This window comes from Musca domestica, unplaced genomic scaffold (genome assembly GCF_030504385.1).
Source record: "Musca domestica strain aabys unplaced genomic scaffold, Musca_domestica.polishedcontigs.V.1.1 5, whole genome shotgun sequence".
Lineage (NCBI taxonomy): Eukaryota > Metazoa > Arthropoda > Insecta > Diptera > Muscidae > Musca > Musca domestica.
The window spans coordinates 27,331,073-27,344,679 of record NW_026712346.1 but is presented as its reverse complement, the minus strand read 5'-3'; the positions used below and the strand labels follow the sequence as shown (position 1 = coordinate 27,344,679).

Sequence of the window (13,607 nt, the reverse complement as noted above, 5' to 3'; positions counted from 1 at the left end):
TGGTACCAAGACGTCATCACCTAGTATAAGAAGAAATATCGGGAATCCTCAACCAAAGGTTTAACTCAGGTGAGTTCTCTATCTCCTATATTCGCCCATCTTTGTTGTCCCTTAAGGTTAAGGGATCGTGGCTATAAGTTCCACACCCATACACCGAGAGCGTTGTTGCCCTACATGCTGGTGATAGAAAATCTTAGCAATGAATTTTCTAATGACGAGGTGAAGGATTTTCTTCAAAATAGGGTATCATTTCCTATAGAAGTGTTAGGTGTATCTAATGTTTCCCCTAATATATGGCTTCTCCGAGTTTCAAAACAAACTGATATTTTGAGCTTGTATAACCTCAGGAGAATTTTAGATTGTGACATTAGAATTAAAAAAGACAAAGGTCGTGAGTTCATACTTTGCTTTAATTGGCAGCGTCCGGGTCATGTTGCAATCAACTGCACAATGCCCCCCCGCTGCAACAAATGTCTGGATAGTCATCCTTCCTCAAAATGTCCCATAGCTTCCAAGGAAAATGAAGTTTTTGTGGACAATGTTGACTCTGTTTCAGGTAAAATTACCAAAACCCCCCTGCACGTAGTCAGCTGTGTGAACTGCAATAAAGGCGGTCATACAGCTTCATCCCGCGATTGCCCACGCAGATTGGCTATTATCGCTAGAAAAGCAAAAAATCGAGCTGATGCCCAAGCAAAAGTTGAAGCCCGTTCCCAAAGGTTCTCACTTTGGGTAAAAATACGTCTCCGAATGTTGTGGCACCTAGAAATAATAGAGAATCTGTTCTGGCTGAGCATAAGCTTACACCATCACATAGATTTTGTTTAGAAGGTTTTAGATGTTTCTTTCAATACAGGGAATGTGGTGGTGGAGGCGGGACTGCGGTGTTTATTAAAGACAAATACCACTGCGATCACGTCTCCAGCACCACGGGCGAGGTTGAATCGTGTCTGTTGAGAACCTTAAGAGATGATGGTTCCATCTTGTTCCTCGCTGCTGTATATTGTCGCCCTGTGAATAATTTCCAAGTGTCTGATCTGCAGCCTTTATTTGACCTATCCCTAATGGGAGAGGTCCTTATTGGAGGAGATTTAAATGCCGAACATCCGTCATGGGGTGGCACTGAAATTAATGCTAGGGGTAGAGCCTTGGCTAATTATCTGATAGATTGTCCAAATCTCCACATCTTCTCCTCTGACAGACCCACAAGACCTAACTCGGGATTGGGTTCATACATTGATGTATTCATACGATCCCCAGGTTTGTCCTTATTAGGAGGTAACAATATGGCCAATGCCCTAGATTTTGAATCGGACCATAGGGCCCTGGAGATAATTCTTGATTTTGGTGACTTAAGAAACAGGGAAACTAGGAGCTTTTATAATTTTGACAAAATGAATGTCAACCGTTTTCAAAACAAAGTCCGACAAGGTCTTTCCGAAACTTGTTTGCCTATCGACAGAAATGTCTCCATCCAAGACATTGACTCGACTGTCAAGCACTTGGAAGGTGTTTTTAGAAACGCGATTGACTCTTCTGTTCCCCTGTTAAATCGAAGTGTAAGGTATTAGGGGACCTCCCCCCACGAATTCTGAATTTTATAAAAGAACGAAGAAGAATCAGCCGAGCTTTACTCAGATCTATTGATCCATCCCTGATAAAAATTTTAAAAGCGGACATCAAGAACTTAGATAGGATAATAGCTGATTCCATTCGTATTTTTGAAGAAGAACGCTTCCACAATTTCCTTGAAACATATAAACAATGGAACCTTTGGGAAGATTAAAATGCTACAAATATAATTCAATTTTTTGGTACCGATTATGGAAAGAAATGTGAGAAAGCTAGACAATTTGGAACTATTTTCACAGAAATAAAAATAAAGCGGGATTAGATGCAGCAATGTCTGCATGGCTTCTATGTATAGCTGGGGATGTCCAATTTTAAAATTGTGCTTCTAAGTTCGAACTCACTCGTCTCTTTAACCAAGAGACATTACCTTAAAGCTTTTATTAATGAAAGACAACCTGATGTTCTTCTTGTGGCTGAGCATAAGCTTACACCATCACATAGATTTTGTTTAGAATGTTTTAGATGTTTCTTTCAATACAGGGAATGTGGTGGTGGAGGCGGGACTGCGGTGTTTATTAAAGACAAATACCACTGCGATCACGTCTCCAGCACCACGGGCGAGGTTGAATCGTGTCTGTTGAGAACCTTAAGGGATGATGGTTCCATCTTGTTCCTCGCTGCTGTATATTGTCGCCCTGTGAATAATTTCCAAGTGTCTGATCTGCAGCCTTTATTTGACCTATCCCTAATGGGAGAGGTCCTTATTGGAGGAGATTTAAATACCGAACATCCGTCATGGGGTGGCACTGAAATTAATGCTAGGGGTAGAGCCTTGGCTAATTATCTGATAGATTGTCCAAATCTCCACATCTTCTCCTCTGACAGACCCACAAGACCTAACTCGGGATTGGGTTCATACATTGATGTATTCATACGATCCCCAGGTTTGTCCTTATTAGGAGGTAACAATATGGCCAATGCCCTAGATTTTGAATCGGACCATAGGGCCCTGGAGATAATTCTTGATTTTGGTGACTTAAGAAACAGGGAAACTAGGAGCTTTTATAATTTTGACAAAATGAATGTCAACCGTTTTCAAAACAAAGTCCGACAAGGTCTTTCCGAAACTTGTTTGCCTATCGACAAAAATGTCTCCATCCAAGACATTGACTCGACTGTCAAGCACTTGGAAGGTGTTTTTAGAAACGCGACTGACTCTTCTGTTCCCCGTGTTAAATCGAAGTGTAAGGTATTAGGGGACCTCCCCCCACGAATTCTGAATTTTATAAAAGAACGAAGAAGAATCAGCCGAGCTTTACGCAGATCTATTGATCCATCCCTGATAAAAATTTTAAAAGCGGACATCAAGAACTTAGATAGGATAATAGCTGATTCCATTCGTATTTTTGAAGAAGAACGCTTCCACAATTTCCTTGAAACATATAAACAATGGAACCTTTGGGAAGATTAAAGCTGCGGCATGAGTTGCTTATAATGTAGGAAATTTAAGTAAACCTGATGGCTCATACATTGTGGAAGACAGTCTTAAAGCTGAGGCTTTAGCGGATCGACTTGAGAACGCCCTTGGATCCACTGATGTGTTAGTTGACGATTCTGACCGCAGCTCCATAAATAGCGCTATTGGAGATTTGGAAGACCGGTCACCTATGATCAACTTCTCCGGTACATTCACAGCCGATGGGTCTGCTATTTATTACTTTAATAGATGGATGAACGCAGGTTTTGTTTCACCTAGCGATGTTGGCGAAGCGCTTGCGAGAAGACCGGCGCGAAAATCATGTGGTTTAGACAGAATCCCAGACACAGCCCTAAAAAGAGCTGGCTCTGTCCTTTTTGGGTTCCTGTCTATACTCTTTAACCATTCTTTTAATTTGGGGTACTTTCCAAAACCCTGGAAAGAGGCTATGGTTATTCCCATTTTAAAAAAGGGCTCTGCGCCGTCGGACTGTGGGAGCTATCGTCCCATTTCGATGCTGTCAGCATTCGGAAAGCTGTATGAATCTATTATACTTATAAGACTCAGGAAGTTTGTTGAGGACAAAAGAATTCTAAAAGATTCTCAATTTGGTTTTAGGGCTAGACATTCTACGTCCCACGCCCTTACTGTCCTGACCTCTTTTATAATTAAGGGTTTTGATCGTAGATATGGAACCATAGCTGTTGGACTCGATTTTGCTAGGGCATTTGATTCTGTGTGGCATGGGGTATCTTGTTCAAATTAAAAGAATTTGGTTGTGATGCTCAAACTTGCAGATTAGTGGCAAGCTTCCTTCGGGGTAGGAGTTTCAAATTGAAAGTCGGAGACCACCTTTCCACTGAGAGATCGGTCCGAGCAGGTGTTCCCCTGGGATCTCTGCTGGGTCCCATTCTCTATAACATCTTCGTTAGTGACATGCCCGAACCACCCCAGGGGGGCTTGCTACTTCTGTATGCGGATGACGTTATCTTAGCAATGTCTGGACCTAGGGCGACATCTCTTTCTTCCCGCTTGAATACTTGGCTTGAGGACTTACATAGATACTTCTCTATGTGGGGCCTCAAACTAAACGTTGACAAATGTACGGCAATAGTATTCAAAGGTAAACCACGAGTCGTTTTCCCTAATTTCAGATCCTTCCACCCTATACTTAAAGTGGGGGACGAAATAATTCCTGTAAAGGATAAAATCAGATATTTGGGAGTTATCCTCTGTGAGAAACTAGAATTTATCAGGCACGTGGATTTTATTCTTGAACGTGCGAAAAAAATGTATTTTGCATATCAGGGTGTGCTTCGACATAACGGTGGCCTTTCAAATTCCATTAAATTTCTTTTGTACAAACAGGTAATTAGACCCATAGTTTCCTATGCTTTTCCGGTATGGTTCCCCATTTCGTCGAGCTAGATGGAGAGACTTAGGAGATGGGAAAGGGCTATTTTAAAATATTGTCTAGGCCTGAGACCATCTATCAGATCTGATGGGTCAATTAGAAAGCCATCATGTAGGGCAACATATGACACGGCTGACATTGAGCGGATTGATCGGTTCCTCATGAGGGGGGCCTTGAACTTTGTACAGGGTGCACGGCAGCTGGAGAATAATTTGGTTGAGGATTCCCTGTATTGCCCATATGATGCAGAGGCTCTGCGCTCAAGAAAGCACTTCCCACCAGGGTCTCTATCTAAACTCCTCGAAGAAGGTCTTTTATATAACGAATTAGATGAACTGTTATTTTACCGCAGGAGGTATAATTCCATGAATATCGTTGATACCGTATATAAAACCACTCAGTAATCTTTGTAAATATTATTTTTTCTTAGACCTAGTTTTTAATTAGATAGTAAGTAGTCTATAAGTTAATGTAGTTTATTTTTTAATATTACCATGTCCATGCCCTTTTTTACATTGATTTTTTGGGGTTTTCTGAATATTGTATTTAATTATTTGTATAATCGCCGCTGGCAGAATTCTGCAGCGTTTTAATATACTTGTAGTAGATAGCGAATAGCCTTATGTTTATTTTATTCCTAATTTAGCAGTAAGTCATGCTGTATAGATTTTAATTATTTTATCAATAAATATGGCCTTTGGCAAAACGAAAACGATGGCAACGTTATTACAGTGTTAACAGTGTTTGTGTGCATATCTCTAGTGAAGTGAAAAAAATTCAAGTGAAAAATGGCTCGTACTAAGCAAACTGCCCGTAAATCGACCGGTGGAAAGGCTCCCCGTAAACAACTAGCCACCAAAGCTGCCCGTAAGAGTGCCCCAGCCACCGGCGGTGTTAAGAAGCCTCATCGTTTCCGTCCTGGTACAGTTGCTTTGCGTGAAATCCGTCGTTACCAGAAGAGTATTGAATTGTTGATCCGCAAATTGCCCTTCCAACGTTTGGTTCGTGAAATCGCTCAAGATTCCAAAACTGACTTGCGTTTCCAGAGCTCTGCTCTTATGGCTTTGCAAGAAGCCAGCGAAGCCTACTTGGTTGGTCTTTTCGAAGATACTAACTTGTGCGCCATCCATGCTAAGCGTGTCACCATCATGCCTAAGGATATCCAATTGGCCAGACGTATTCGTGGAGAACGTGCTTAAATTCTTGGCGTTTTAAATGCAACAATTTTACAACAAAACAATCGGTCCTTTTCAGGACCACAAATATTTTACAAAAAAGAGATATTTTTTACTCAATCTACAATTTTTAGTATTTTTTTGAAATAAATAAAAAGAATTTAGGGCTTTGATTATTTTTGAAAATTTTTAAAATAAAGAAGTATTTTTTTGACGTTGGTTTTTTTCCTTGATTATTTTTCGTCACTTTATTTTTTTATTTTATTTTGATCGAATATTTTATTTTTTTTTAATTTTATTTGAATTTTTTGAATTATCCATTTTGATATTTTCCTTTAATTTGCAAAATTATTATCATTTTTGTACTCCCTCTTCGAATAAAATTCTATGACTCATAAAAACAACCACCACATACATTTTTCTAACGGGATTTCTTTGTCCATTTTGTTTTATTTTATGACCCTTCGATCATTTTTTTTTCTGTTGTGGACTATTCAATTTAGTGGGAAAAAATTCTCTGCCTTTAATTTATACAAATTATTTCATGTGAATTTTAAAAATTACCAGATAAATGTTTGCCCCTCCTATTTAATTTTTTTCAGGAATGATGTATGAAATATGTTTTATTCCTTTTCAGCAAAATTTTTAAATTTTTTAAAAGCATTTTAAGAGATTTGATAATGAATTTTCTCCGTATGGAATCACAAAATTATTTTTGTCCGACGTATTTAGAGAAATTGGTCATAATTTATTATTTTCAAAAATGGAAGAAGAAAATAATTAATTTGTTGAGAATTTTGATGTAAAATATAATTTAAAGTATTATAAAAAGAAATGCCAATAATACCTGCCCTCAAAGTTGATCGAAAAACAATTTTGTAAAACGCAATTAATTTCATGACATTTCCAAGTGTTCTAGGTGATATTTGCCTGTAAAGAGGAATTTCTTTTTGGGAATATTTTTTCATAAAATTAACAAAAATTTGACAAAATAACTTAGAAAATGGCTTCTAATACTATTTTAATAAATTTTAGAACAAATTATGTTAAATTTCATAAAAAATATTGCAAAATGAAAATACATAACCGTTTGTCACTGAATGCCTGTACATTGGTAGTATGAAGTCTTCTGGGGATTTTGTAACTTTTCCCCGTAAATTATTACTTTTTGTGAATAATGTTATATTTTGATGTAAATATACAAATTCTGAAATGTTATTTAATAAATTTTTATAAAACTTGTTAAGATTTGAGCTTTCAAATTTATTTCAAGAAAAACTTTTCTTCATTGAAATTATGCCAACAAGAGGATTTCTGCTGTCATAGACCACATAATAATTTCAATTTTTTCACATAGTAAAATATGAAATTTCATCGATATTTTTCTTTGATCCTAAAGTAAACATATCAGGCTACATTTTCAAAAAGAATTTTCAATAAAATTTTCATGAAAAATTCGATTTTTTTAAATTTTAGTTGGAAATTTGTGATTACATTTTTATAATCTGCCAAGTTAAACGTTTATAATTCACAAACGGCAAGTGATAATTACACCAAACTTTCTTTAAAACATAGCCTGAAATCTATACTTTAAAGTTATAAAACATTTTTAGTGAAAATTATCAAAGCTTGTTTAGGAAAATTTAATTTCTCCGAAAACTTTTGTAAAAAATTAAACACGCTTCCACACAATCTTTCGAAAAATTTACCAATTGACTACTATGCACATCTCATCTTTTCGATGTACCTACACTTTAGCTCGCCGCTAACAAAAATAATAGTACACATACATTTGTGAGTGTATTTGTGTTAACAGTGAAATATAAACCAAACAGTGAATAACCATGTCTGACGCCGCCGTTGTTGAAGCCACCGCCTCCCCAGTTGCCGCTGTTGAGAAAAAGGCACCAAAAAAAGCCGCTGCCAAAGCAAAGAAGCCATCAGCTGCCCCTACCCACCCTCCAACCCAGCAAATGGTTGATGCCGCCATCAAGACCCTGAAGGAACGTGGAGGTTCATCATTGCCCGCCATCAAGAAATACTTGGCCAGCACCTACAAAGTAGATGCCCAAAAATTGGCCCCCTTCATCAAGAAGTACTTGAAAGGTGCCGTTGCCAGTGGAAAATTGATCCAAACTAAAAGTAAGGGTGGTTCTGGTTCATTCAAATTGTCTGCTTCGGCCTCCAAGGAACCCAAAGCCAAGACTGCCGAAAAGAAGAAGAAGGCCCCAGCCGCTGGTGACAAAAAGAAGAAGGCTGCCGCCCCTAAAAAGGCAGCTGCCAAAAAAACCCTCTGCCGCCAAGAAGACCGCTGAAAAGAAGAAGGCCGACAAAACAAAGGCAAAGGCTGCCAAGAAAACCGGTACAGTTAAAGCTAAACCAGCAAAGACCGCCGCCAAAGCATCTGCCACTAAACCAAAGGCACCCAAGGCAAAACTGCAGCTGCTAAGCCCAAAAAGGCCGCAGCAGCAAAGAAGCCAGATGCTAAGAAAGCCGCCGCCAAGAAGTAATTTTTCCCAGAAAGATTACTTTTTCCACAATATTTTCGATATTCGAAGACAAACTATCTAACAGCCCTTTTCAGGGCTACAAATTAAATTAAAAAAGAGAAAAATATTTATTTTCAACAGTTATCGTATATATTTGTTACCTAAATAAATAAGTAAATTTGTACACGTGTTTAATTTTGGGAAAAAATTTACTTTCGCTAATTACTGTTCTTATTAGGAAATTAATTGAGCCAATATAATGGTGGACGCCACTGGATTATTTTTTAACCCAGGTCATAAAAAAATAATAAAATATTTACAATTTTTCCTAATTACCCACAGGTCATAATTCTCGAAAATCCCCATATTTTGGTCATTTTTATAATTTCTACTTAATTTTAAAAATTTTGATATTTTCGTATTCTCTGTTTAATTTCACAAATTTCATCTAGAAATGACATTTTGGCAAAATATTTACATTTTCCATCAATATATTTTTTCCTTTGAAAATTTCTGCCTCAGCCTTATATTTCGTTGCTTTGCCGTTGTGCTGTAACAAAATGCTCACACATACAGGATGCCCATTCGATGTTGATCAACGACGGCAAGGCAAATCACCACTAATACACGCACACATATACGACGACGATGGCTGTTATCGCATATCGCACAAGCAAGCATAGAACCCAAGCAAACATGCAAAGGCTAAACAGAGGTACATATGCGAGTTAGCTAAATGCATGGAAAAATCATTGTATAGAGAAATATATAATTCTTATGGAATTTTATTCGCTTATTACTAAATAATGATAAATTGTAGCTTCAACATAATATGATCTCTTTTGAAATGTTTTTTGTGGCCCTGAAAAGGGCCTTTTAAGGTAGTATTTCGAAGCAAAATGAAAAATATCAAGACATTTACTTGGAGCTGGTGTATTTAGTAACAGCCTTGGTACCTTCACTGACGGCGTGCTTAGCCAATTCACCGGGCAACAATAGACGGACGGCGGTCTGGATGCTGAGCGTGTTGGTGCCGGTGCTCCCGTCTATTTAGCCGCTGTCATGGAATATTTGGCTGCTGAAGTCTTGGAATTGGCTGGCAATGCTGCTCGTGACAACAAGAAGACTCGTATCATTCCCCGTCACTTGCAATTGGCCATCCGTAACGACGAAGAATTTAACAAATTGCTGTCTGGCGTTACCATTGCCCAAGGTGGTGTATTGCCAAACATCCAAGCTGTTCTCTTGCCCAAGAAGACCGAAAAGAAAGCCTAAATTATTTCGAAAGGTATTATGGAATGAAGAAGAAGAATACAGACCATCGTATAATTCCATAGAAAAATCAACCAATCCGTCCTTTTCAGGACGACAAAAAATATTTTAAAAGAGAAAGAAAATTGCGTCAAGCTACATTTGTATGAAAAAAAATAAAAATTCTCAATAATTTTGTATGAGACGTTGGCAGAATAACTGTTTTTCGTTGTCAGTTGCATATTTGTGTTGTCGTTGTTGTTGTCTCTTATGATTTCAGGAATAGAGCACGAGAGAGAGAGATCGTGGCGTCACCAAATGAGTATGTATACTATGAGGAAGAAGAAGAAGAAGCATGTTGCATTGGTGGTGGCTCGCAGTAATTTTATGTGAAAAAAATCGTACCCCGGCGCATTCTTGGTGAAGGCACAAAGTAGACGATTTGCAAGGGAAGTTTGGCGGCAAAGTAGTGTTTTGGTGGAAATAAATCGACGCATACATGAAAATAAAAGTACGTTGTGGTGCTATGGAAAATTTTAGACACAAAAAATAGAATAAAAGTAACATCATGAAATGAAAATTAACGAAATAATTACAAAGAAAAATAAAATAACGTAAATTAACAACTAAATTAAAATAAAATAAGAAAATTTTTAAAAATTGAGGCAAATATTAATGAAAATTTAATGAAATTTAAATGAAAATATTTGGAAATAAATTAAAGAAATTTCGAATAATAAATAGATTTTATGAAAATAAAAGATACTTTCAATGAAATCACAAATTTTTAAATTAATAGTAAGGAAATATATAAAATAATGTTAAATTAATAATAAGGAAATAAATAAAATAATTTTAAATAAAACGAAGTAGTGATTTTTAAAAAATAATCTAATGAAAAATTAAATAGAAATTAGTTGAAAATTAAATAAAAAAATTTAACATAAATAAAATAAAATTCATTTAATGAAGAATTTTTAAATAAAATTCAATAATTTTAATTTTTGATACAATTTTAAAGGAAATGATTAGTGAATAATTTACAAATTTTTAAAGAAATTTTTTAAGATAATATGAATCAACGATCTATTTAATAAAAATATTCAACAATTTCAAATTTAATTTTGAGAAAAGATTCAACAATATTTAAAAAAGTGAAAATGAAATTCCTTTGCTAACACAGCATGTTTGTTCTTTAATAATATCGACTAAACAGCACCAATACATACATAAAGCGACGCTATGTTATACTCATATTATACGAAAAGGAAGAAGAAGAAGAACTAAATGTGTTTAGCGATGTGAGTTGCCGACGGCATGTTTGTGATCGGGAATAAAATACGAGACATCAGTAAAACAATGTTTTCGCTGTAAATATTCTGGAGAAAATTGAAACGAGAAAGTATTTATATTTTTTCTTTATTTGATTTTTAGAAATTTTTCACGAATTGTGAGAAAAAAATACGAGAAAGCTGAAAAAGAAAAGTATTAGAAATTTTAACATAAAATTCCTACATTTCCTAAGATAAGTGTTTATTTTTTATTAATTTTAATTAAAAAAAAATAGTTTTCAGCAAGAAAGTATCTCTTTTTTGATATATTTTGTGGTCCTGAAAAGAACCGATTGTTTTGTTGTAAAAAAAGATTTCTCCAAATTGCGTCAAGAATTTGTTTAACCGCCGAAACCGTACAAGGTACGGCCTTGTCTCTTCAAAGCATATACGGCATCCATAGCGGTGACGGTTTTACGCTTAGCATGTTCGGTGTAGGTGACAGCATCACGAATAACGTTTTCCAAAAACACCTTCAGAACACCACGAGTTTCTTCGTAAATCAGGCCAGAGATACGTTTTACACCGCCACGGCGAGCCAAACGTCTAATAGCTGGCTTGGTAATACCTTGGATGTTATCACGGAGCCACCTTTTCCCAAGCCTTTACCACCTTTACCACGACCAGTCATTTTTTCACTTTAGTTTATTTCACTTATCACTTCACGAACAGTTTGAGCACTTATGTTTTTTCCGGGCGATTCCGCTCGTATTTATACAAAATTTGAGGCTCTCTCCAACCATTTAACGCACAAGTAAAGTATGTACAGTTATATGTGTGTGTGTACATTTGCCGTTAGTATTGTATGTTCTCTTTTATGTGTGCGTGTACATTTGGTATACCGATAGGTAAGAATTCACTAACATATCAACCCCGAAAGTTGATGCTAACAGCACAATTTTCTATAAATATTCGTTTTCGTGGCGATGGCAACGTTCAGTCTGTGTTGTGTGTTCAAACAGTGAAGTTGACTAGCGGAGAAAATTAAATTGTGTTTTTGGGTCTGTGCGTTTGAAAAACATCTACAACAGTGCGTTTTGTTCTCCTCTGTGTTTGGCTCACAATAGCTGATATATACCCCTGCCGTCAAATACTAAGGTTGTTTGCCCGTCGGCGCGCCATCTAGTGGTTACCAATACCCACTATGCCAGCCGATGGAGCATTGAAAGCATCTGGTAACTCTATATCCGTTACCGACATAGCAATGCCGATGGTATGTGTCTCGGCTAAAAAGAGGGATGGCATACAAAAGGTCGACGCTTTTGCGAACCTGCGAAAATGGCCGATACTACAAAAAAATTGTGTACATCCGCTATGGCCCTAGCTAATGCGAGCACAATGGATTGTGCTATTCACAATAATAGTGAAATGTCCGATGGTTCGAACATTGGAACAACTAGTGGTGGATATCAAGTTGTGATTTCTAATAAACACCGAAAAAGAAAGAAAAAAGGTGTAATAGCAATAGCGACCCGTCCTTTGAATCAGCAAAAATGAATGCTTTGATTAAGCAGCTTCAAAAGGACTTATCAAAAGCACATGAAGAAAATCGTGCACTGATGGCGAAACTTGACGCTGTCATCAAGTCTCAGGATGATACAGCTCGTAAGCTATCCCTATCCCATGCTCGAGAAATGAGTTTCCATCGCACTATAGTCGACTTGCAGGAAAGCTAGACATTCAAATGGGTGTTTTACAACCAAAACCACCAATGAATCTCTCCCCTCCATCATATTTAATGGATCCTGCTGGCTCCCAGTCAATTGTGAATGATGCCAATCTTCAACAGAAGGAAGATTGGGCTGCCGAGGTAGCCGAAGACCTTGGTATTGCAATTGACTTGATGCCCCAGCCTGTAAATATGGATGTATCCCAAGGGGCAATTCCAAAAAAGAACCCTGTTCCGGAGGAAGTTATTCCACATAAGAAAGTGACGAAACAAGCTACCCTGAAGAATAGCGACGCAGAGGCAGCTCTTGGTACCAAGACGTCATCACCTAGTATAAGAAGAAATATCGGGAATCCTCAACCAAAGGTTTAACTCAGGTGAGTTCTCTATCTCCTATATTCGCCCATCCTTGTTGTCCCTTAAGGTTAAGGGATCGTTGCTATAAGTTCCACACCCATACACCGAGAGCGTTGTTGCCCTACATGCTGGTGATAGAAAATCTTAGCAATGAATTTTCTAATGACGAGGTGAAGGATTTTCTTCAAAATAGGGTATCATTTCCTATAGAAGTGTTAGGTGTATCTAATGTTTCCCCTAATATATGGCTTCTCCGAGTTTCAAAACAAACTGATATTTTGAGCTTGTATAACCTCAGGAGAATTTTAGATTGTGACATTAGAATTAAAAAAGACAAAGGTCGTGAGTTCATACTTTGCTTTAATTGGCAGCGTCCGGGTCATGTTGCAATCAACTGCACAATGCCCCCCCGCTGCAACAAATGTCTGGATAGTCATCCTTCCTCAAAATGTCCCATAGCTTCCAAGGAAAATGAAGTTTTTGTGGACAATGTTGACTCTGTTTCAGGTAAAATTACCAAAACCCCCCTGCACGTAGTCAGCTGTGTGAACTGCAATAAAGGCGGTCATACAGCTTCATCCCGCGATTGCCCACGCAGATTGGCTATTATCGCTAGAAAAGCAAAAAATCGAGCTGATGCCCAAGCAAAAGTTGAAGCCCGTTCCCAAAGGTTCTCACTTTTGCGGGAAGGGGTAACATTTGCGGCTTCTTTGGGTAAAAATACGTCTCCGAATGTTGTGGCACCTAGAAATAATAGAGAATCTGTTCTGGCTGAGCATAAGCTTACACCATCACATAGATTTTGTTTAGAAGGTTTTAGATGTTTCTTTCAATACAGGGAATGTGGTGGTGGAGGCGGGACTGCGGTGTTT

The 13,607-nt window shown here is 37.4% G+C and overlaps 2 protein-coding genes and 2 pseudogenes across 2 annotated transcripts; 3 read left to right on the top strand and 1 right to left on the bottom strand.

The window, feature by feature from the left end:
• The first annotated feature begins 5,185 nt into the window (after positions 1–5,185).
• LOC131805078 (histone H3-like) lies at positions 5,186–5,688 on the top strand. The gene has a single exon (XM_059128316.1). It carries the CDS (start codon positions 5,252–5,254, stop codon positions 5,660–5,662), a length of 411 nt encoding a protein of 136 aa, XP_058984299.1. The 5' UTR covers positions 5,186–5,251; the 3' UTR covers positions 5,663–5,688.
• Positions 5,689–7,424: 1,736 nt separating this feature from the next.
• Positions 7,425–8,209, top strand: LOC131805077 (histone H1-like; annotated as a pseudogene).
• Positions 8,210–8,863: 654 nt separating this feature from the next.
• LOC131805116 (histone H2A-like) lies at positions 8,864–9,490 on the top strand. Its single transcript, XM_059128363.1, has 2 exons — positions 8,864–8,881; positions 9,127–9,490. Exons 1-2 carry the CDS (start codon positions 8,864–8,866, stop codon positions 9,400–9,402), a joined length of 294 nt encoding a protein of 97 aa, XP_058984346.1. The 3' UTR covers positions 9,403–9,490.
• A 1,499-nt stretch (positions 9,491–10,989) lies between these two features.
• Positions 10,990–11,340, bottom strand: LOC131805027 (histone H4-like; annotated as a pseudogene).
• Between the last annotated feature and the right edge of the window lie 2,267 nt (positions 11,341–13,607).

Bases quoted from the DNA above. Each gene is read 5' to 3' on its own strand.
- LOC131805078 (XM_059128316.1), top strand. From the start codon at position 5,252: ATGGCTCGTACTAAGCAAACTGCCCGTAAATCGACCGGTGGAAAGGCT.